Source organism: Epargyreus clarus, unplaced genomic scaffold (genome assembly GCF_041222505.1).
Source record: "Epargyreus clarus isolate Ecla_fem2 unplaced genomic scaffold, WU_Ecla_fem_2.2 ptg000006l, whole genome shotgun sequence".
Classification (NCBI taxonomy): Eukaryota; Metazoa; Arthropoda; class Insecta; order Lepidoptera; family Hesperiidae; genus Epargyreus; species Epargyreus clarus.
In genome coordinates, this window is record NW_027332214.1 from 1,087,491 (window position 1) to 1,109,810 (window position 22,320).

Genomic DNA, 22,320 nt, shown 5'->3' on the forward strand with positions numbered 1-22,320 from the left:
AATGCATAGTTTCCGATTTTATAAAATGTATATTATTATAGACAAATAATCATTTTTATATAAATAGATAGATGATCGACTAACATGGATAAGTAAAGTAACTGTAGGTAAATTATGAAAAAATCGAATTTCGACCTTCTGGGTTGAAAGATCGATTCACTGAATCGATCCATTACTGGAGATCGATTAAAATAATCGATTTTTTGGTTCAAAAGATCGATTCTCCGATTAATCGATCTCAGATCGCCATCCCATCCGTAGTTCCCGTGGGATTTCCGGGATAAAAACTATTTATTTATTTATTTATTTATTTATTTATTTACTTTATTATACCTTAACTAACACGGGTATAAAAGGCGGACTTAATGCTAGAAGCATTCTCTGCCAGTCTACCTTTAGGCTAAGCAGAAAACGTGCAAGGCGGTATGTCTAGGAAGAGTAATTATAATATATAATTATAATTATATATGTAAGTATATAAAATAACTATACAAACAACAGGTTACATAACAAACACACACATAATATAATATATATAATTATACATACAATAGGGTACACTATAAGAAAAATGATGAACCGTAAATATAAGCACTATGATTTCTGTAGAAAATATAATTTAATTATATTTTTAAAAGTCTGTCTGCTGCAGGCATTGCGTAATTCATTCGGAAGAGCATTCCACAACCGAATAGCGTGAATTGCAAATGACTTGGATACGAAGCCAGTCCGATGAAGTGGAATCGTTAAAACGAGAGAATTGGAAGATCGCAACTGGCGCTCGTGAGAGTCACGGAGATACTGAAACTTTTGCTTCAGGTATCCCGGCGTAGGCGGTTCAGATAAAATAGAAAAAAGAGTAGAAAGTAATCTAACCTGTCTACGCTCACGAATAGGAAGCCATTCAAGTTGGCGACGGTAAGAGGAAATGTGATCGAATTTGCGCAGACAGAAGATGAATCGAATGGCGTGGTTAATAAGTCTTTCCAACTTATTGAGATGCTCCTCGCTTATATCAGTGCAACATACATCAGCATAATCAATAATTGGTAAAATAAGCGCCTGTACTACAGTGACTTTAACTTTAATCGGAAGAAAGTTACGAAGGCGATTTAGGACGCGCAGCCTCGCAAATACAGAACGGCTGACTTCACTCACGTGGTCCGACCAGCTCAATGTTGAATCCAAACATAGGCCGAGATCTTTGACACAAGATGTGAAAGGTACAATAGAGTCCTCAAACACAACCGGTGAGACGGAACCATGATCCAACATCGCCAACTGCCGAGAACTACCAATTATAATGGCTTGGCATTTATTGGGGTTAACGCTGATTCCATATCTCTGTGACCAATTACTTATGTTGGCAAGATTATTATTAATAATGCCTATAGCATCATTGACATTATTAATGTTGGCTTGTGCGTAAATTTGTAGATCATCGGCATACAAATGGTAAGAGCAATTAAGGGAAAGAGTAAGGAAATTTATATAGAGAGAAAAGAGTAATGGGGACAGAATTCCACCTTGTGGGACTCCATTAGTGAGACTGCACCAGTCTGACAGCGTGCGATCTACTCTAACAGCTTGCCGGCGTCCGCGAAGGTAAGATGAGAACCAATCCAGTACTGTAGATGAAAACTTATAATATTGGAGAGCAGCAAGAAGAATATCATGGTTCACCATGTTAAAAGCATTAGAAAAATCTATGAGAACGAGGACGGTGACCATTTTATCCTCCATGCCATCACGAATATCTTCGATAACCTTGAGAAGAGCTGTTGTTGTGCTATGTCCTGTTCGAAAACCGGACTGAAAAGGGCTGAGAACATTATTGTTAGAAATAAATGAGGAAACTTGTTTGTGTACAGCAGCTTCAAGAATTTTCGATAAGAAGGGTAGTATAGAGATAGGTCTGAAATTATTCACATGACAGGGGTTAGATACTTTCGGAAGTGGGATAACAAAAGCCTTACGCCAGACAGAAGGAAAAACCCCAGTAGCCATGGAAGTGTTGATGACGTCAGTAATAATGTTGAGTAAATGTGGCAGTATTGGAACAATCATAGATCTACTCACATCATCAAACCCAACCGCTTTTGATTGAATGGACGAAATAATTTTTAAGATTTCATCTACGGTAACGGGAGAAAAAGAAAAATTATGTATATCGAGTTGAGCCATGGAAGTAATTTCAAGAATAGTTTGTGACTTAATCTTAGGACAAAGAGAAGAAGAGGAAGAAAAATGAATGTTTAAGTCATTAAGTGAGAAAGAAGTGATATCAAGACCACTATGACAATTGCCGATGCCCAGTGTATTTAAAAACTTCCATATTTCGGCGGAAGACTTGTTAGATACCTTTTCGGTGAAGTAATTGCGCTTAGCTGCTCTTACCATTTGATTACAGCGGTTGCGTGCGACTTTATAGAGACGCCAGTTTTCGTCACACCGGTCACGCTTAAATCTTCTAAAGGCCCTGTCACGTCGTGTCATGGCCATGCGTACTCCACGAGTTATCCAAGGTGCAGGAGGTCGTTTGGATTTTATGGGTTTTAATGGAGCATGCAAGTCGTACAGTTTTAGAATTATTTTATTCAAGAGAGATATTTTATCATCCACTGTTGTTGCAGAAACCACTGTTGAAAAGTCAACATTAGCTGCATCATTACAGAGTGCGCCAAGGTCCATCTTTGCAAAATTGCGCATCCAAACAACTTTAGGAATTAATTTAGGTGGTTTTAGTTTATAACAGATGAATAAACAGTCATGTTTAGAAAAACCAGGAGCCGATAATGTACCATATTTTAAAACATGTGTAGGAGAAGAAGTAATAATTAAATCTATCAAGCTGTCAGGAGCGTTAATATTGTGATGAGTCGGCGAAGAAGAAAGAATAGAAAAATTAACAGATGAAACAATATTTGATAGTTTGGTACTACGAGTAGATTGAATATTTAAATCGGTATTAAAATCACCCATAATTATATGATGTGTGTATTGTGAACAAAGCGATTCCAGAATAAGCTCAAAGCTCGAAAAGTAGTCAGTTGATGGAGGGCAGTAGACCACACCAAGAGCAGCTTTAGCACGTCCCATCCTGATTTCTACAATCAAATACTCACAAGAGGCGGAGTACAGGGAAGGAGAACACAAGATTACAGAAAAGGAGATATCATTGCGGAGATAAATGGCAACACCGCCTCCACCTTTCCCCGTTCGGTCATTTCTTAAGAGTTTATAACCTGGGAGGCTGTAGGAAATAGATTCTAAGCTCGGTTTTAACCAGCTTTCAGAAATCAGGATAGCGTGCACATTAGAATTGAGAGAAAAAGCGTCAAGAAGTTCAGAGTAATGAGCAGGGATGCTTTGAGCGTTCAGGTGACATACATTGAAGGCCAAAGGGGAAGAATCAAGCATAGAACATAAAGAGTTTTGAAGAGTGTCCGGCTCTTCAAAAAGACTATCACTCAAGTCTGTAGAAATAATCGAGTCACGTGCTGAATAAAATGATTCATCATCAGACATACTAATATTCTAAAAAATAATAATAATAATAAACAATATTTAAAATAAATAACTATAATATATTATATAATACGAGAGTAAAATAAATTAAAGACAATAATTAAATTTCTTAAGCAAATTTTCTGCTTATCCCGCCGTAAGAGGGCTATTCACTATGAATATCACAAAATATTTAAATGCAATCTTTAAGACAATTTATACAACAATGTTAAATAAAAATTTAAAAAAGAAAAAAAATATATAAGCAAAATTTATAGCAAGACATTAAACAATATTAGCAAAAACGGAACGTTCAAAAGTGTAAAAGTATTATGTGACAAGTGACAGTGACGTGCGGACAATTGTTGAAAATTGCGTTCAGAAATAACGTTAACACACTAAAAGAAATATGCTCACAAAATAAATTTACATTAACATTTTTGACATTGATGCATAAACGAGTAGACAATTAGATATGCAAATTACAATAAATAGACACAGGTCTGTTAAAAAGACAATTAACAATATGTTTAATTTAGTAAATATGTAACTACCCACTAAATTTAACAAATCTAAAGAGTAAACAAAATTATTATTTAGTGGGTAATCACTGAGAATATAAGTACCTAATAACACTTCTAACTGTATTGAGAGTCATAAAATAACTGTATCACCTATTTCTTTCGAGCCGTGCGTTTCGACTTCAAATACTGTGTGGCATTACTTGCTGTTATTGGAGTTGGAGAACGGGGTTTCGCCTGCCCTTCTTCAATAAGTAAATCATCGTCTACCGGGATATCATCGAGGTCCTGCTCGCAATGTATGCGTCGTCTGGAGCCATCCGGAAGCTTAGCTACGATGTTTCCACCCATGGTCCAGCAGTTCTTAATGCCAAGCTTTTTACGCGCAAGGAGGAATAGTGACTGCCGTTGGCGTGTAAGAAACTCCGACAGGACGAAAGGTGTTCCTTTGAATCCAGCCTTCTTCCTCCAGACTGCAGCCCGATGTGAGAGATCTACAAAACGAACTAAGATAGGACGGGATTTCCCCTCAGTCATGGTGCCCAGACGGTGACAAGCCTTCAGATGACTACTTGTCAGGTCACATATACCAAGCTTCTCATTAAAAAGCTTGGCTATATAAACTGGAAGGTCTTCATTCTCTTCAGGGACACCACTTACTAAGATAAACTTTCTCCGGTGACGCATCTCGATTACATCAACTGCCTTGGAGAGCTCCGTTATTTGATCGCGAAGAAAATTAAGCACCGTCCAGACGTGGGTCTTGAAATCGTTGAACTCCTCGTGAAGACGACTTGTTGTAGTGCTACTCTTAGGTTCTGTCGCCTTGAACTTTGCCTCAAATTCAGAGAATTTCTTCAGGAATGTGGCTTCAATGGCATGTTGTGTTTCCAAAATTGCATTAACGTTGGCCATTGTAAATAGATTTATAGCAAGGATATTTAAGTGAACAATAAAATTGTGAGGACAGTGGTACAGGCGGGACGACGCAGTGTTATTATAGGTCACAGTTCATATGCACGTATATATTTACACTTGTAAGTAAAGTCACTTATCGATTTTCGAATTACACAAAAACTTTGAGGAATTTTGTAACTAAAACGATATTTATTAAAGTTTTTGCAAAGAACTCAGTGCTTACTTCTTGACCTACCGCCCAAAAAAAACTATCCTATGTCCTTTCTCGGGTCTCAGACTATCTTTGTACAAAATTCCATTCAAATCGGTTCAGTGGTTTAGCTGTGAAGAAGAGACAGACTGACCGAGTTACTTCCACATTTATAATATTAGTAAGGATTAGTAAGGAAGTAAGGATTTGCTGACGGATACATAATTTGTTTGATCCTGATAACCTTTTTTTTAGCTGTCTTCGATATCTTCTATCCTCGATTTTTTGTGAATCGATTTATTGCACTTCGATTCGAATCGATTCAAAAATTGATCTTGTTCCGAAAGAATCGCCACCCCTAATATAATCCCAATAAATCTATATAAACAAATATAATGTTGCAACCGTCTCCGAATGCAAGAATTGATATTTTTAAACTCATGGTTACTTAGAGTATGCCAAAAGACCCACAAACGTAGGTAGGATCCATTACTGGAGACCGATTAAAAAAAGTCGACTTTTTTTGGTCAAAAAGTTCGAATTTCTGAGTAATAGATCTAAGATCGCTATCTGGGATAAAAACTATCCTATGTCTATTCTAGGGTCTCAGACTATCTTTGTACAGAATTTCATTAAAATCGGTTCAGTGGTTTAGGCGTGAAGAAGAGACATACAGACAGACAGAGTTACTTTCGCATTTATAATATTAGTAAGGATATCGATTAAAATGATCGACTTTTTGTTCCAAAAGATCGATTCTCCGATTAATCGATCTTAGATCGCCATCCTTAGTTCCCGTGGGATTTCCGGGATAAAAACTATCCTATGTCCGTTCTCGGGTCTCAGACTATCTTTGTACAAACTTTCACTAAAATCGGTTCAGAGGTTTAGGCGTGAAGAAAAGACAACCAGACAGACAGACAGACAGACAGAGTTACTTTCGGATTTATAATATTAGTAAGGAAGTAAGGATAACTCCAATTATTACTAGTATAGCTATGTTTTGTATATTTAAGAACGTTTAGTTTTTGCAAATAAAAATTATAATTATTGAAGTACAATTACTAATGTGGGATAAATTATTACTATTTGAAAGAACTGATACTATACTACGATAAAATTAACTATTACTGTGTAGCTACTTTGGATTAATATTGTGTCATTGTCACGAAATATTAATATTCTTAATTTTGCAGATGTAGAAATAAAACGCATTTTTTTTAAATATCGTGAGTAAAGTATACGGTAATTCAGAAATATATTTATATCTATTAATCATATATTTTGTAAACCTAAATTTCCACTGACAACTAGGCACAAAAAGTCCATATCCTGTCTGTTCACTAGGTGCTGTGAATTGATGTTGCCCTGGTTGATTGGGTATCATTTTTGATATACACAAATGTTGACTATAAAATTTCATAGTGCCCAATTAAATTTTCTTGTACGGAGAAAAATGTTCTCTTTCTACTCATGTTCCCCTAGTAATGCTTCTTATATTGATACGGCTAGTGGCGCCCTGGTACTTTTACACGAAATAAATTACATCTTATTCATGTTCTCCTAGTACTCTATCTCGTTAAGAAGACGTTGTCGTGCTCGTGATGCCCTAGGAAATAAAATACTGAATCAAAGGAAGCTGTCTTAACGAATTTGTAATCCCTAACATAAGTTAACTAAGTTATTTTTATTTATTTACAATTACAATTATTATTATTTATCTATAGCTTATTTATCTGTGCATATACTTTTATATTCGTATAGGTATATACTAAAATTATCCGTTACTACACACAATCTGCATCTTCATGACATAGACGAATTGAACCAATTAATAGGGTGCAAGCATAACATGAAGAGCGTAGTGTTATCGAATACCTAATTTATATTGAGTGTGTAGATATCACAGTATCTTTGGGGGCGCATTGTCAGGAGGGTGTACACTGTAGATGTGCTTCCGAGCGCATACTTGTAATTTGAATAATGGTCTTTTGAAATCAAATTTGACTTCGGTTGACTACTTTTTGGAGTGTTTCCATGGTGTTTTGTACAAACATGATAGCAGTGATAGTTGGTTTGAAATTTCTTCTCTCGATGTGGGACTTCCCGTTCGAATTCTAGGTAGATAGATTAGATAATCTTTAATGTAAGCTGTAAGCTGTAAGCTTGAGAATTATTTAAAAATAAGTTCTCAAAGATGTATGAGTCTATCAATCCATACTTGGCTTATGTAGTGGAGTATAAGCCTAAACGATTGTTCGCCAATAGAACCAACGATAGCTTGAAGCATTCCAAGGCGTAACATAGAGCTACTTCAAAGGTGGATACTACGTCATAATTTTCTACTTCTAGGGTTGAATTCTGTGATAATTCCCTAGTTTGGAGGCTGAAGAATTCAGTGTAACGTAGGCAGAGGCGAAGCTAGGGTCTAATAAAAGTTGACGTTAGTTTTTTCATTTCTTTTACGTGAACGCCGTCACACATCGAGTTACCAGGGCCACATAAATTGGCATAGCTTTAGTTTCATCTGGAGTTCTCTTTCTTTTGTCGCTGGGGCGGAGGGGGGCCTGGGGGGCTAAGGTTGACAAATGGGCCGCTCCGAGCATCCGCGAGCGATACAATCGGTGCGTTGCTTACTGCTCCGTTGTAGGAAAAAAGTAGGGCTGCGTTTGGCGAACGGGAATGATGAAGTGTTTCAAGTTCATATTTTAAAATTGTTTCAGAACACAGATGTCCTTGAGGGTGTGAAGTGCAGGTTGTGGATAGTGTGAAGTGAGCTAAAAGATTACGTGCTTTGCAGATTAACCCTTAAAGATTGAGATAAGGTCAAATAAATTATGTTTGTAATTCAAAATAATAAACAATAGAGTATCAAAACATCAATATTTTATTCGAATGAAGCATACATAGGCGATAGTGCATCAAATAATTTTGTCAATAACGATAATGGTATTAACAATTATAGGTGGCTAATAACAAATTGATAAAATTGGTATTTCATTAAAAGTATATTCAGAAAGAATGGAATTTAAGTATTTCTTAATATCAATGCAAATTTTTGCTACGTATTAAATTGGTTAAGTCGATACTTAGATTGACCTATATAAATACACTGGCAATAAAATACTTTAAAAGTGGCAGTTATATCTTTACTTTCTTTTTTCGCAAATGTATTTTTATATAAATAAAGGACCTATTTCAAATGACTTATTTCTCATACTATTGTTGTAGAGCAAAAAGAAATTGTTGGAACAATGTGCGAACCCTGCAGCACGCGTCACTGGACCCGTCCCGGAGTGCCATTACTCACTGTCGGCCGCCATTTTCGAGCCCCGCCCGCTACGAGCTACGAGCTACGCCGTAGCGACGTACCAACCGCTTCGCTGTTCTGGGCGCCTGGTGCTTTCATTCAACTATTGATAAGTACTTGTTTGTTTTATTTGTTTTGTTTTTGTTTGTGAACATTTTGGCAGTGTTTATTTGTATGTGTGAAAAATATTGGATGTAAATGGTGTTGCAAGTAGAAAGTAGAAGTAGACAGATGTCATTAAAGAAAATTGCAAAGGGTATTTATTTTACGTAATTAAAATGAATTTGCTGTTTATTGTATGACATTAAATTATTTATATAATTTTAGAATATGTTATATTTATAATTAATATAAAATGAATTACTATACTAATCATATATTTTTACAGGGAAATGTGTTATGATTATGAGAGTGTTCATAAATGAAAAACAAAACATTTTTTTTAGTTTTTAATATTTTTTACACAATTCGTAGCATTCATAATGCCGACACATTCCTTCCTCCACGACGTCCCGTCAGCGATTCGGTGTTACTAACTTTACATTATAAACCAGACAATTCGTGTAGTATACTTCCGTATAATATGTACCTCGCCGAAATTATACAATACAAATATATAATTAACATTTTTGTTGTCGTGTCGATCGATAGAGCCATGTCGCTGAGAGACGCATCTTGATTAGTTCCTATATTTACAATAACTCCATGACTTCCAAACTCATTATGTATAATGTACATATACATATAATAAAGAGAAAAATCAAAATAAAATTCTTCAATTAATACATTAATACCTAACAGCTACTATTTAAGACTTTCCTCTTAATAAAATATATTACAAGAGATGACGTTAACAATAATATAGGGTAATATTAACAAAGTCCGGTGTTGAATTCACTTTCGTTACAAACTCACAAAATTATCCTTTTAATACTGAAACTTCACTGGAAAATAAACGGTTTATACAAAGTAAAGTGAACACTCATTGTATACTGATGTTTATATTTACAAAAGATAACATTTCTTTTCTAAAATGATTAGGTTGCGGTGTGATTGCTTTCCTAATTACTATTTCTAGCTTCTGTAAATAATTTCGAGTTTATTTTGAAAATTATAAATTGTATATTTAGAAAAATAAGCATTATTACCTAAATTTAGAATTTTAAAATCCATAAAACAGGCAAGATTTTCAACGTGGTAATCGGCCAAAAACCAGTGTTGCCATAGAAACAATCACATCGCAACACGACAAGTATAATGGTAGATATTACACTAGAATAAAGCTTGAGTTCGGATAACTTTTAAACTATCAAAGTTATTCCGTAGCTAGGGACCAATTTGACAAATTTATAGCTCCCATTTCGTATACATGGCTAAGGCTGGTAATCTGCAATTACCCTTCAAATATTGTGAGGATTCAAAAATATCTAAATATTTGGTTCCGTGGTCAGTAGTACATTATACATATACATATTTCAACCATTAAAATCTAAATATAGATAACACAATTGAAACGCAAACGGTGCTTCCATCCATAGACAATAGCACTCCACGGAACGGAGATCTATCTTTACAAAAACGTGCCAAAACCAACTTTCGTTCACGCGTAGCTCGAATCGATTGGTTCCAGCGATTCCTTTTAAAAAAATAATGACCGAAATTCCAAATTTGAAAGTTCAAATCTAATTTTCAGTCGAGAAAATTTACGTTTACAGTTTCATATTTCGTATAACTTGACATTGACATAATTAGTAAGTTCCTAATTAGCTTTAACATCACCATCCTCCGCTTACGTAGAAGGCAATCGTTGTCAGGTATCAAGACAATAATATAGAGCTAAAAATCTCATCGCATTTAACATTGTAAAATATCATTTTTATCGTATACATCGGTTACAAATTGTGCTACATTATTGAACACCAAGGCAAGGTGAAACTATGATATCCGAGTCCCAACATCACCGTAATAATAAATATAGTATATAATATGATACATAATAATATATAATTCGAAGATATGTATGTCACCTGTAAAGCAAAAATCACAAAACTACTGCGCGGACAATATAATGTTAGGCATGCCAGGAATTGACGTTCACCTACAATTACGTTTTGAGCTCGATAATTGAATAAATTAGCTTAGGTTACAGACGCGAGACAGTTCAAACTGAAGTGGTTAAGTAAAATTTTACATTTAAAACATCCGATGGTTGCTCCCAAGTGCGTAAGGACTGCCGCACACGGTCGAGGCAGATCTTCTCCGGGCCGGACGCGAAACGTTTGCCTGACATTGTTTAGCAATTCACTCGACACAGTCACTTATTTCCGAAAATCGATCAGCCTCTGCCGTTACCGACTTGTCCTCGCATAACAAAAGTTATTCACAAATAAATCATACCTAAATAACTATTACATACACAACTCCTTTACAAAAGTCCCATCTATTACCGTCTGTCTTCTGCGACCCAGTACTTCCAGTGATAGTTACAACTTACAACTATTCAATTATTTATTTATATTTACGTAATAACAATACACAATTAGCTATAAATATTTATACGATAACTATCAAACCATTTATTGTTACATTCATCAACGTCGCTCTATAGTTCCGAGTGATAAAACCGTTTCATTTATTATTATTTATAGTAGGTGATTGCACCAGTCGTATAATACAGCGTCCACAGAGTCACTTCGCGTAAATTTACATTAATTTAATAATTAAAGTTGACTTTAAATCTTAATTTAGGAGATCGTATACTGTTTCAAATATTACAAAATGTTTCGCGTTTATGTACATTTAGCATCGTTCTCCTGTTTGTGTCGGCGCGCGGCCGGTCCGGCGCGGCGGTCCGGCGCGGCGTGTGCGGCCCGCCGCCGGACGACGTGAGTTATTCATATCTGGAACAATGATACACAAATTATACATTTTGCTGCGGCGATGATGTTGCGTAATTAGAAAACTGTAATCAAGCCGTGACGCGCGATGCATTACAGAGTGCGCTTTTCATTTTTGTTTTGCTATTAAAAATTGTTGTAATGGTTTTGTATTTTTTTATTCGACGATATTAAATATTGTAAGTAAATAAGTAATTTATAATTTTAGCACAGTAGTCCACCTGATGGTAGGTGCTCACTGCCATCCATGGATATCTGTAATCAACTCCAGATAGGTTTGAAGTCCTACCTAGAAATGCGTGGCTACATCTATGGATTAAGTTCGACGCCTCGACCAAAAATGTATTTCCTTACTGTGATAAGTAAAGGCTCCAGGAAATACTCTTTAAACTATAACAAAGCACTGCTTAATACTGCTGCTTAACACACAAAGGGTTCTACTATCAATTAAAATCCGTACAAGTAGTTGAAAATAAGAATACTCACATGTACAATTCCGCGCATTAGAGATGGTGGCCGTAGTACTCAGCGGGGTAGTGCGCGTAGCCCTGGTGGAAGGCGGGGTCCGTCGGCGGCCTGTGCATCATCTGCTGGCCGTCCATCATGTAGCCCATCGTGGCCTCCGGACTGTACGCGCCGCTGGGGCCCGCGTGCGGGAACACTGCCGGGTAGAACACTGAACGGTTAATTAGGCCTGCTGTATGTTTCCTAGTGGTGTTTATGTGTGTGTGTGTGTGTGTGTGTGTGTGTGTGAAAGAGCGTGTGAGTGTGTGAGTGCTAACTTGATAAACATGTAGCTTTTTTTTAATTGAGCGATAAGTTTTAAAAGTTAACAATGAATCGATTGTTATTTACAGATTTAACTGACCCTGTTATTTATAAGACATTTCACTATGGCGGTGTTAAGCTAATGATAATTTTGTTCATTGCTATGATGATATTTCAATGCGGAATGATTAAGCCATAATCTACTATTTTGCCCGAGTGTAAATTTTACACATTCAAGATTTTCTGAAAACGAAGTTTTCTAAAGATGCTTATCTTCATCGTTATTTTTCTACACTAATGGTTTTTCTAATAAAAACATGTTGTCTATGGTAAGTTGACAACTTAGAGAGTTGTCAACTTACCATAGACAACATGTTTGTATGTTCTTGAGTGGGGTATAAATGTATTGTTCAAGTTCGTGAATGATCGGTATGCAAAAAACCGAACGATAGGCAATAACAATAAAACCTATTCCGTAAACTTTTGACGACGCAGAATTATGTCGACAAAAAGTCCCGTCAAGCTCCCTGTTCGAATCCGCTCAATTTTGCCACAAAACTGTTATGTCTTCCGGCAATATATCGATGGGGATTATCAATCGTAAACTAATGGTGTTCGTCCATTATAGACGGCGATTTCCGCCTTCGTCGTGGCTCCTTTATGGTGGCACGCGCCATTGCCCCGCGGAGTCCCGGAGGCCCGCGAACGCGCACGGTTCGAGACCGACTAATGTTTGAACGGAATTGATTTGAAATAAAAACGTTAGTTTTTTTTTATAAATGCGTATTTAGCCTAAATAAATAACTTAAAAAGCCTAAACAAGTTAAAAATCGAAAACACTCTTCAATATTTTACGTAATAAAATAATTTTGGGTATTTATTACAAAAAACATATAGATAAATTAATTACAATAATAATTATTCCTTTATTTTCATAAATATTATTTTTTATTTGTATTTTAAAAAAATATTTTGAATTTAGAATACACCTCGGACCACACTTTGGAATACCAGAGAAGACTCGTTAGAATATAAAGTTTTGTTTATGGGTTCCTTTTTTTAATGAAATCATAATGATTTAAGTAAATAATGTTTGGCTGAAAGGCAAGAAGCCAAGACCATAAAATACGATATTGAAAAATATGTATCGACTCTCGTTTTTACAGTGATGGATTGAACAATTGATTATTTGTCGACGATTGATATTTTATTACCTACTATCAAAAACCACATAATTTAAAATCTTGAATCGCAATCTTTTATTTCAATTTCGCAAAACTTTCAGGAATATTATCGCCCCACGTTAACAGTTGCCGACAGCTTTTCCGGTACTCATATTATTTTTTCTATTCCGACGGTTCCCAGACGTTCTCTGAGCACTCTTCAGGCTGGCTAGATTTAAAACGCCTTGTTCACGCGCTGGTGGGTAACTCTTTGTCTATTGTTTTAAAATCGTATAAACTATCTTTAGATTTCATAAGCTGGAATTATATCAATTGTAGCATTGAAATGGGAAGTATTGTTGTAAATTATTCATAAAATTTTAAGTAACAATTTTACTACAAAGTAGGTTTACATTTTTTTACATAAATACGAGTATAATATAGATAAATCCCGTGTTAGCTGTTTCTTAACAGATTGCGAAAGAACTTTGTGAGATTATACTTTGAGAGAAAGATAGCACATATTTAGACTAGATAGGTGGAGTTATTATTGAGATTTGAATAAATTTTTTAGAAAAACAATGGCAGTACGGACCTACTACATTACTAAGAAAATCGATTGTCATAATAAAAAAATAATTTTAAGCAAAATTGTGCAGTTAGTTCACATATATTCGCTTCTAAATCCTCAACACTACAGCAGTGAAGGACATCCGCAAAGATTATCGCCTACTAAATCATAGTTTCCTGGTACCGTGCTCCCGGAGCGTTATTGTTTCCTGTCGGAGTCTGGAGCACGGAGACACGCTCCACTTCACACTAGAGCCTCCTCGCTTTATAGTCTCTGCTTATGTAGTTCTAGTAGATCTTGTTTATTTTTTGTTGAAATGTCAGGTTTTTCCTTAAGTTAATTCAGGGTTAGAGGGAAGTTTTTACAGGTGAGCGAAATAACAGTGCAGCAAGATTATGGATAGATCTTCTACGTAGGGAGCATAGATTAGTAAAGATACTTCGCCGCCTTGAAATTGAATGAAGCCACAAACGGCTTATTTTAGTAAGTTCCTTATTTGAATACTTGACAAATAAAAACATTTTTAGAGAAAATTTACGAATAAATAACTAATACTGCGTAATTTACGTAATAAATAAATAATTATTTCAAATATTTTAGGGACAATTTAGCACGGAGACGTGGCAAAACTTTTTGACGCAACTATTTCAATTCTCAAAACTGGGTACATTTTCTTGTTAGGAGTGAGTAATCTTTACTCTTTAGTGAGTAATCTATGGTAGGGAGAGAGACTTTTGATATTTATCATAACATGGGTGTCGGACGTTACTATTGTCATGATAAAGAGCAAGAGGACTAAGAGCAATGTAGGTATGTGTTTACATCTCATACCACAAATTCAAGAATAAGAAACTTATTTTCTTAAAATTCTTGCGACATAAACCAACAAATGTAATGAAATGACATAACGTTTTGGCATTTAAACAGGCGCTGCGGTCAGTTTTATCTATTCTCCGAGAATATTTTGGCCAATCCATTGTCTTAAGTAGCCGGGCGTCGGAGTTTTGGCGTCGGCGTCGCACTCTAAACAGGCAGTTCATAAAGCCGGGGCAGAATCCTAAATATCCAGCTGGATACCGCCAAGTTTGCCGACGACGGAAAATGGAAAAACCGGAGGGTACGATAGATGGAAAATTGTTTTGGCAATCGACTAAAGAAAATGGCCACCGCATTTCCTGCGGTCAGGCGAGCCAAGAGCGCTTTCCAATCGCCGCCCGCTAACGTATTCCCGCTGCGTGCGATGATTCCCCTTCGGCACACTCCGCATTCGGGAACTTGCTTCGCCCACCACAACTCAATCCGCGCTTTTTGTTCCCGCTGCACCTACTGCTCGGCTACTATTTGTCGACGCTTTTTCTCCTTTTTAGCGACTCCGGCGATGGTGCGTGCAGTTTGCGCTCGACGTTTCTTGGCTTCCGACCAACGAGGCGGCTTATGTCTCGCAGCGACTAATTGATGCAATTATTCGACTCCGAATCCCTAGTCGGATGCGCGCTAATGATAAAATCGCTTCATTATCCATCCGGACGACTGTCAGTTACTTAACGCGGCGGGAAGCTCTTCGGGCCGACGGTACTATAATGGCGCTGCAGCCGTATTTTTGGAGACAACGCGTTACTGCCTTTTTAATAAACTGCAGAGCATCACGATTTAATCCGCGCGAAAAGCTGAATAAACGATTGGTTGGAAATAGCGCGATGGCCGACGCTCGAACGAATTGTAATTTACAGTCTCGCGCGGTAATGGCGTCGCATCAGAGCGCAATTTATGCCCTTATAATAAATTCATTAGCCCGTGCCGTCGAGCCCGTATATATGCGAGCGTCGATCCACTGACAACGTTATGCCGTCGACGGACATGGCCGTGTTCGTCGTGTATCGTGTACCGTCATGCCGCCCCCATTCGGTTATTTGCGATTGAGCTTGTAATGAGGAGAAAATATCGATTGGAAACCAATTACGGAGGTACTTTGGCATCAATGTTGTATGAGCCTTCTTGTTGCCAGTCGTGTTTCGATAGGATGAATTAACTTTTGAGTCCCATCTGCTGTAAAATCGCTCGTGTGACAGTTATACTAGCGAAAAGCATTTTAATGCTATCGGGCTCGCTAAGTATCCGATATAAAGACGTAACCGTAAAAGCTAATTTACTTGCCGGTAAACTTGTCTCACAATTGAGTTGTTAGGCTGATCAAATGAAGTTATAGTGTCGTATTTTGCAAATGTTCCGAGCGAATCTCGTTCCATATAAGTCTCGCAGAATCGCTTTCATTAGCTAAGAGATATGGAGATTGAACTATCACAATCCGCCGATAAGGCAACGACTAGGTAGAGGGCTGTTTGCGAAAATGCAGAGACAAAAGTAGATCTAATCCCGTGTAGGCAACGAATACCCACATATCTAGATATGAGGTAGGTACGCCGATTGTCGGGAGGGGAGAGTGATGGATCGCTCGGGACGGGTCAACGAATTCGGACATTATTCTTTTTTACCCTTCTTGCGTTCCGTTCGCAAGAGTAAGCCCTTTTTCTGCGACGTCCTTTTTTTCCTTTCCCCGGGCGGAATTTTTGTGCCCGGGGAACGTTTTATGGACTGCGCTACAATTACAAAGTAAAAGTGGAATTGGTCGTTTGTAATTCTATCCCATATTGTTGACGAAAATAGACGTTTGCTTACATCGGATGTTCACTGCTTGCTACTTAAGAGATTAATGTTCGTTTTAACAATCTGGCTTTCTACGGATTAGGTAGCTCAGCTAGTTACTTGCTTGGTAGAATCTCTTGAAATATTAGGTATGCTGTACGGACCATTAAATTTTATTTTGATGTGAAACATCTATAGCCGCACGTAAAACCGATTTCTGGCGACGCATGCCGTGGTGACGCGTCGCCACGCTATACGATGGTATATATATATATATATATACAGTCTATATGCAGTAGTGTGTACGGTGTGGCGACGCGTCGCCATGCGCAAAAACCGTAATATTTTATTTTATCATTATGACATATTTAGTTCCTATCACAATATGTTCTTTTCTGCATATTACTTTTACAAAATAATGTCGGTGTTTCACATCTGCCAGGCGTCCCGTGACGGCTCACATTGTTTCTTTTTTTATTTCAATATTTAAGACAAAGAGAGTCAATTGATACTAGATAAAAAAAAAACTTTATTATTGAACATTATGTAGTGATATTACTTATTGATATGAAGTTTGATTACGAAAAAAAAAGATTAAAGGCTTATGAAATCAGACTATTTTTAAGCCATAGACAACACATCTACTAAAACATATCATGTCTGTGAGAGCAATTTTCTCAATAATCCTTTCATTACTTGCAGCAGGTACCAGGCGGACATAAGTGTCCGGTGCTCTAAAAGCCCCGGTCTCCCGGGAGGCGGGCAGCCTGCATACTGTATGAAGGCGGTCAGCAAACTCAATTTTCGGCTTCAAAGTCGTTGTGGCCACCAATTTCGAATTTCGAAACGTGTTCGATGCATCGTCATTGAGTTTGGAGGACCGGTGAATACAAGATCAGTTTGATGTAAACCTTTAACATCTATGCACGTAGTCAGTATATCTAGGTAGATGTTTGTTGAACAATATGGTATTTCGTACAATGTTATAAACCTAAAATGTTATCTAAAACGCTATGCACATTATTATATGTGACGTCATTTCGATAGTAAGGAAAAAATTGTTGTCGTGCTGCGTTTGTGCATTATTACAATATTTACTAATGCAATGACGTCACGAGCCTAACACCACGGGATCTAGTATTTTATGCATAAATTACAATAATGAATAAAACAGTTTTTAGTTTTATATAACTGAAATAAAAATCTATTAGATTCTCTCCACCTTAAAAACTCCACAATAAAATCTCACAAAGGGCCTTAATACCCTATTTAATGTATTTATCGTAAAGTTATAGTTTTCATAAAGTGATTGAAGATAAGTTTCGTGTTTTGAGTGTAGTGTAATGATAATTATGTGAAATAGACGTATAAGAAAAATGTTACCTGCTCTATTAGACTGGTCTATCATTGGTTGAACTATCCTACGTCTTGCGTTGATAAACCTGGAAAAGAAGAAAATACACATTAGTATATTAGAATATAAGAAGACACATTTTAAAAATACTGTACAAAACACTTAAAATTATATATATTTTTTATTTACAGACTTCATCAGGAATGTCAAATTTATCTTTTTTGTTCAGTGAAAATTAAAGTAAGTCTTGTTTTGTGTTGCGTGTACTATAGATACACAGAAAGTCAGACCCGAAACACAAATATAAATGCATAATTTATCTGTCGGCCTAAGCGAAGATCAAACCCGGAACTCTGCGTTTCCGACATAGGTACAACACTACTCTATGTGGCAAACATTAATTATACAGAGAGTAAAAAGTAATTAATTAATTATTATCTCACCTGTGTTATTTATAATTAATATATTTCGCCATATACGTACCAGGATACCATAAATACGAAGCATCAAAATTTTATACGCGAGATTGTTTGGCCAATGTGTTATGAGAGCGCGGTGCATTCCCAAATTAACTGTCACTATGAATTTGCTGGTTCGCGGGATACTTCCCGATTGCTTTGTGATTCGATTAGGTTTTCGCGTAATTTCCAACGAAATTCTATATGTACAACTATTTTTGTATTTTGATGATTAGTTTTTTATAATATAGGAGCAGCAGACGAGCATGCAGTCCACTTGATGGTGGCTACTGCTGCCCATAGATATTTGTAATCAACCCTAGATAGGATTAGATATTCCTACATGAGGTCGGCCACAGATGCGCCGCTACACCTGAGGATTAAGCTGGAACTCCTCGGAAAAGAATGTCTCTTTTACTACACCCTTCAAACCAGAACACTATAGCTTAAGCACTGCTGTGTTCTTATGAGGCAGAAATAGGTTATCGGTTGAATTGATAATACACGCGTGTGGTATGCGTGCGTGCGGTTTACAAGTAAAAAGGAAATGCAATATCTCTGTCACGCCATTATCCTGATACAAGGGAGCGTATTGTCATACATAAACTGACTAGATAATTCGATGTAGATAATCCGTTTGAATGACACAAAGCTTGGTAGAACTTTAACCGATAGTTATATCTTGGGGAGAAAGTAGTATAGGAAAAAATTGTATAAGTAGTCATTATCAGCCGTGGCCACGTAGATAAGTTGTGTTGCAGACCCAAATGACCCGACAGAAGACCGTAAGCGCGAAGACACATACTAAAATCTGAGATCGATTACAAATGCGACACGGACAATATATATATATATATATATATATATATAATAATATATATATATATATATATATTTGAGCCTAACGATAAAGCAGACGTGCTACCTGATGGAAAGTAATCAACGTCGCCTACGAACATTTGCAACACCAGAGGAGTCGCCAATGCATCGCCGGCTTTGAAGGAGAGCTCTATTTGCACCTTTTTTGAAGAGCCCCATGTCATAGCGCTCTGGGAATACCTCAGGAGGAAGTTCATTCCACATCTTGCACGTTCGTGGCAAAATCCCCACTATTGATAGATAGTTTTTGAGGGCTTACAGTTTAGACTATCAATCTGCTGATCGGTCGTATTGCCGTATAAAACATTCATAAACAAAAAAAACATATTTCGCCACCATATAGCAAATCGCGGACGCCGTCATAATCCCATTACACGCATAAAATATTCAGATTAGTCAATTTCGTTTCATCCCGTGACCCTTACATTATCTGTGCTTTAGTTCACTGGAACATTTCAAAATGGAGTCTGTTCGAAGGGTAACTGTAAAGGGTCTGTAATTACTCCGTCCGATGCGACTAATGTATTGTTAATATCTAGATTAGTTCATTAACTCTTCACCGACGGGACCCACGCCTGGGGTCCGCTGGGAGGGGCCCCGTTTTCCCAAATCGTAATATTAATTTTGACGGCTGTAATTGTTATTGCAACGTTTGCGACAATATGTTGTAGACAGTTGTGTGCGATTTATGATCAATATTTGGACACCTGAGGTACAATTAGTTTATGATTCTGCTTTTCTGTTTAATAATAATTCTGTATTGTAATTTAAAATTAATACTCATTTGCGTCTACATTACGTCATAATCTAAGTACTAAGTAACTAAGTAGTAAGTCTATAAATACGTAGGTATAGGTTGCCAGATATGCAGTGCCGTGATATGGTGCCTCCAAAACAAAAGTAACTAGATGTACGGTAGATAGAGCCACTTGAGTTATTTTTGAAAGATTTCGAATTTAATTTTTTTGTTATGGTCTCTACCATAAAAAATAATAAACTTCAGCAATCTTAAAACATATCAGGAGGACACAAAACAACATGATGTTTCAATAATGCAATAATAGCATGTTCGTCTCACAGCATTTGCATCCAAGTTTGCATTATTATATTTGAAACATTACCCTCCGACAACCCGCCGCTGCCGCTCGTAAATCATAAAAACTGATCTCGATCCGTTAATTCCGCAGCCTAAGGGTTGACAGCAGTATTGTCAAATGGTTGCATATACAGGATGTTGCCACCTGCAGTGGAAAAGGACAAGTCTCGACAATTCTAAATATATTTGCATTTCAAAATATAAAAAAATAAAATACGATTTGTTCTTTTCATCTAATCAATACATTTTACGTTTTTTATGTTTAATATTTATATAATCGGAAAAACAGAAAAACAAAGTTATACATATTTCATTCTTTCCGGTGTATAGATTTATGGTTAATGTCGCCATAATAATTATAATTATTTTTATTTTCCTTTTTCTTATTAAAAGTTATAGATTGATATGTAAGTCCGCACTACATAATATGTAGTTTGTAAATACGAGATCCATAACGGTTCTTAGCTTTTTAGTAGCTCAAATCAACACTGTAGTAGGTTAATTCATACTAAAAGTAATCTTAAGACTAAGATCTTTTCACTTAAACTATAAAAAAATATATTGAAAAATTTGTTGGCGATTTTCAACACCCTGTATATTATACATCGGTGCACTCGAAAAATGCAGTGCACACGTCGGGATTTATGCGTTTCGTATGCAAATTGCATTAATTGTAATGAGATTTGAGCGTTAGTGAACCCTTCTCGGAGAGAATTATGCCCATTAAAATGTGAGTCGTTACTGTTTTCGAAAAATAAAACGGAAACATGTGTTATGTGTGATATTAGGGACACATTTGTTGTATGTTTTGGTGCAGTGGTAACCGTATTCCCGCTTAAATAGACATCTTAATATTTTTTTGCATGTATAAAGTACCGAATGAGTAATAAGGTACTTTATATTAATTACAATCTAGCCTACTATAAGACTAATGAGTAATTTACGCTAACTTAAACTGCTAAATAATCATATAATGAAGGCGGCGTCCTCTGACACTGCACTTCTTTGTCTTATCACATAAAGGAGTAGACACATTGTTCTTGTGTTCTATAATATGTTAATAATGAATTCACAATTTAGTTCTCTTGATTTATTATTAAGTCAACACTATTAAGGACTAAGATGATCGCTTCTAAGTCATCCAGCATCCCTCCCACGCAATAACTTCTCACGCTAGAAATAAGGCGGTAGTACCTCCCCGCCAAATCATACTAGTTCTACCACCTTTCAAACTATTACTAGCATACTAAAACACAGTATTTATGCTATAAACGGATCATAATTTAAATATGTAAAAAGTAATTTGATACCAACATGTCGAAGGTTTGCAAGCAAGTTGCAACATAAACCAAACACATCAGATGGCTTCTGACCATCGTACAATGCAGTACATGGCACGCACTTTTAGTTATTTCTCAAAATGGGCGGAGTGTGGGATCAACTTATGTGAATGGTGTGGCCGCGCACACTGGCTACTTTTTAGAAAAATAGCCTGAATATGCGATTGTTGGTAACGTGACGCGATTTTACGATTTGTTTAGCGTTTGGAAATGTCCGTCGTGAGGGTTAATTTTAGCTTAGATGAGAAGAATCGTATGTATGCTTATCAGAATGTTTCAAAAAGTGGTGTGACACCTTCGTCAAAAACATTCTTGCTCTATAGTAGTTGTACATGTAAATCCTTTAAATTTAGTCCTCAAGGGTTGCAACGTGTTTGTGACCAGGTTGCAATGTAATGGCTATGGTTGCAAAGAAAACAGAAAATTTTTATTTTATAAATTTCCTTTTTGAGAAATAAGCCTGCTTACGGGCGATCGGCACTTCAAACACACTACTACCACATTTCCAATTCACAATACAAAAGTATTATTGACCCCTTCAGCCCACACGACAACACGACCCACTCTAGTCCACTAAACTCATGATATCCTGGTACCACGATATCTGTTATTATTATTATTGTGCGATTTCCCGGCTTTCCCTAAATAGGAAAAGTTAAAAGGGCCATTTAGGTCGTCGGACACGTTCGTGAGGTAGTTTGGAGC

At 36.6% G+C, this 22,320-nt stretch overlaps 1 protein-coding gene across 5 annotated transcripts in view; it reads right to left on the bottom strand.

Moving 5' to 3' along the window:
* Positions 1-10,285: 10,285 nt before the first annotated feature.
* Positions 10,286-22,320, bottom strand: part of hth (Meis homeobox homothorax) — a 349,085-nt gene continuing 337,050 nt past the window's right edge. For 3 of the 5 annotated variants that reach the window (XM_073073576.1, XM_073073574.1, XM_073073575.1), the window contains 3 exons: positions 17,872-17,930; positions 11,830-12,019; positions 10,286-11,346 (listed from right to left, as the gene is read on the bottom strand). In XM_073073576.1, coding sequence (XP_072929677.1) covers positions 11,847-12,019; positions 17,872-17,930 — 232 coding nt within the window. In that variant the 3' untranslated portion in view covers positions 10,286-11,346; positions 11,830-11,846. The remainder of the gene's footprint in view (positions 11,347-11,829; positions 12,020-17,871; positions 17,931-22,320) is intronic. The other 2 variants (XM_073073577.1, XM_073073578.1) reach the window with 1 other exon arrangement.